The sequence below is a fragment of the Sander vitreus genome, chromosome 12 (assembly GCF_031162955.1).
Source record: "Sander vitreus isolate 19-12246 chromosome 12, sanVit1, whole genome shotgun sequence".
NCBI classification, from domain to species: domain Eukaryota; kingdom Metazoa; phylum Chordata; class Actinopteri; order Perciformes; family Percidae; genus Sander; species Sander vitreus.
This window is the reverse complement of record NC_135866.1, coordinates 31040694-31043193: the sequence shown is the minus strand read 5'-3', so window position 1 is coordinate 31043193 and position 2500 is coordinate 31040694. Positions and strand designations below refer to the sequence as shown.

The 2500-nt window shown below is 43.8% G+C and overlaps 1 protein-coding gene across 1 annotated transcript in view; it reads left to right on the top strand.

Annotated features, from left to right (window-relative positions):
• rasal2 (RAS protein activator like 2) overlaps positions 1-2500 on the top strand; it is a 121585-nt gene that overhangs the window by 131 nt on the left and 118954 nt on the right. The window contains exon 1 of the mRNA XM_078265146.1: positions 1-453. This exon is cut by the window's left edge and continues 131 nt beyond it. Within this exon, the coding sequence (XP_078121272.1) occupies positions 324-453 (130 nt within the window). The 5' untranslated portion in view covers positions 1-323. The remainder of the gene's footprint in view (positions 454-2500) is intronic.

Genomic DNA, 2500 nt, shown 5'->3' with positions numbered 1-2500 from the left:
AGCGGCAGGAAGGAGAGGGGCTTCCCGCTTTCCCTGGACGCCTGTTTCTGGAAGTTTATATCCCGCTGAACCAACCTGGGAGAGCGGAACAATGAGGGAGCGAGAGCCGGGCTGCTGCCGCACCGCCGCCGGCTAACGTGACTGCTTTCACCTCCGCTAACGGCTAGCTTAGAAGCGACTAAAAAACTCTCCTGTGACGCGTTAAAAACTGACTTTTAACGCGTTAGTTACCGCGACCTCTAAACACTTAAACACACAGTCACTGGATTGACGTCCACTTGTGGAGGGTTTCTTTTAAGGAGAAGAAGTTTTATTTTCGGGATATGGAGACGGACTCGGTGGCACTAGGCGACGTGGAGTCTCTTCACGGCGGACTAAGCCTCCTGGATCCCCTGGTGGACCGGATCCTGGTGGACACTGTGTCCCAGCAGCAGGGCTGGCTCCGAGTTTACGGTAAGACAAACACACACCGGGAGGAAAGAGGGGGGTGGGGGCACACAGCAGACATGTTGCTGACCCACTACTGTTGCTACTGGGCGGGTTAGCCGGCAGGTTAGTGTGGAGGAAGAGCCAGGTAACGTTGACAACCGCGGGCCAAGGCTGAGGTCATGGCGGCCAACGGCTGGAAACTGGACCAACGGCTAGAAACTGGAGCTCCGTGTGTGTGTGTGTGTGTGTGTGCGCGCGTGCGTGTGCGTGCTACTTATTTTCCATCTTAAACCTTCACGTTACCCACGCTGCCTGCCTCCAGAGGGGTCAGAGGTCAGCTATAGAGCAGCAGGTACCCCGCCTCCAAGCTGGGGTTCACCCAAAATGAACTAAACCCCAAAAAGTCCGCTTTTTTTTTTAGACTTTTAACCTCCAAATAGACCATCTTCAGTCTTTATTTCAAGTTAAAGGTCCCATAGCATGAACATTTCACTTTATGAGGTTTTTTTAACATCAATATGAGTTCCCCCAGCCTGGATACAGTATTAGGGGACCACTAAGGTCTATATAAGAGACTTCAGATACAGTATTAGGGGACCACTAAGGTCTATATAAAAGAGACTTCAGATACAGTATTAGGGGACCACTAAGGTCTATATAAAAGAGACTTCAGATACAGTATTAGGGGACCACTAAGGTCTATATAAAAGAGACTTCAGATACAGTATTAGGGGACCACTAAGGTCTATATAAAAGAGACTTCAGATACAGTATTAGGGGGACCACTAAGGTCTATATAAAGAGACTTCAGATACAGTATTAGGGGGACCACTAAGGTCTATATAAAGAGACTTCAGATACAGTATTAGGGGACCACTAAGGCCTATATAAAAGAGACTTCAGATACAGTATTAGGGGACCACTAAGGTCTATATAAAGAGACTTCAGATACAGTATTAGGGGACCACTAAGGCCTATATAAAAGAGACTTCAGATACAGTATTAGGGGACCACTAAGGTCTATATAAAGAGACTTCAGATACAGTATTAGGGGACCACTAAGGTCTATATAAAGAGACTTCAGATACAGTATTAGGGGACCACTAAGGTCTATATAAGAGACTTCAGATACAGTATTAGGGGACCACTAAGGTCTATATAAAAGAGACTTCAGATACAGTATTAGGGGACCACTAAGGTCTATATAAAAGAGACTTCAGATGCAGTATTAGGGGACCACTAAGGTCTATATAAAGAGACTTCAGATACAGTATTAGGGGACCACTAAGGCCTATATAAAAGCATCCAAAGAGCACCATGTCATGGGACCTTTAATACTGTTTATTCAAGGGCGTAACTTTGGGTTCACCATTGGGGGGGTTGAGATCTCCAACTATCTGGGGAGGTCCAGTATGTATTGAAAAAAGCAACAAAAACATTAAAAAATTGTCGAAAAATGTGTCAAAAAGAACTCCATAAAGGCGACAAAAACTTAAAAAACAAACAAACAAGAAAAAATGGGAAAAAAGTGACAAAAACATTGAAAAAAAACCTCAAAAAAGGCGACGAATGTGCCAAAAGAACCTGGAAAAAGGCGACAAATGTTGAAATGCAATTGCCCAAACAAACCCTCAAAAGGCTTCAAACATAAAACAAAATAAGCAAGAAAAACATTAAAGATAGGCCACCAAAAAGCCCAGTTTTGATTAAATTACACGTATGAGATTATTTTGATAATTGCCAAAGTGAAAGTTGGTGAAAGTCTTGTGTTTTCTCCTTAACTTCTTCAGGACATGAACACCTGTTTCCTGGTGAAAGTCTTGTGTTTTCTCCTTAACTTCTTCAGGACATGAACACCTGTTTCCTGGTGAAAGTCTTGTGTTTTCTCCTTAACTTCTTCAGGACATGAACACCTGTTTCCTGGTGAAAGTCTTGTGTTTTCTCCTTAACTTCTTCAGGACATGAACACCTGTTTCCTGGTGAAAGTCTTGTGTTTTCTCCTTAACTTCTTCAGGACATGAACACCTGTTTCCTGGTGAAAGTCTGGTGTTTTCTCCTTAACTTCTTCAGG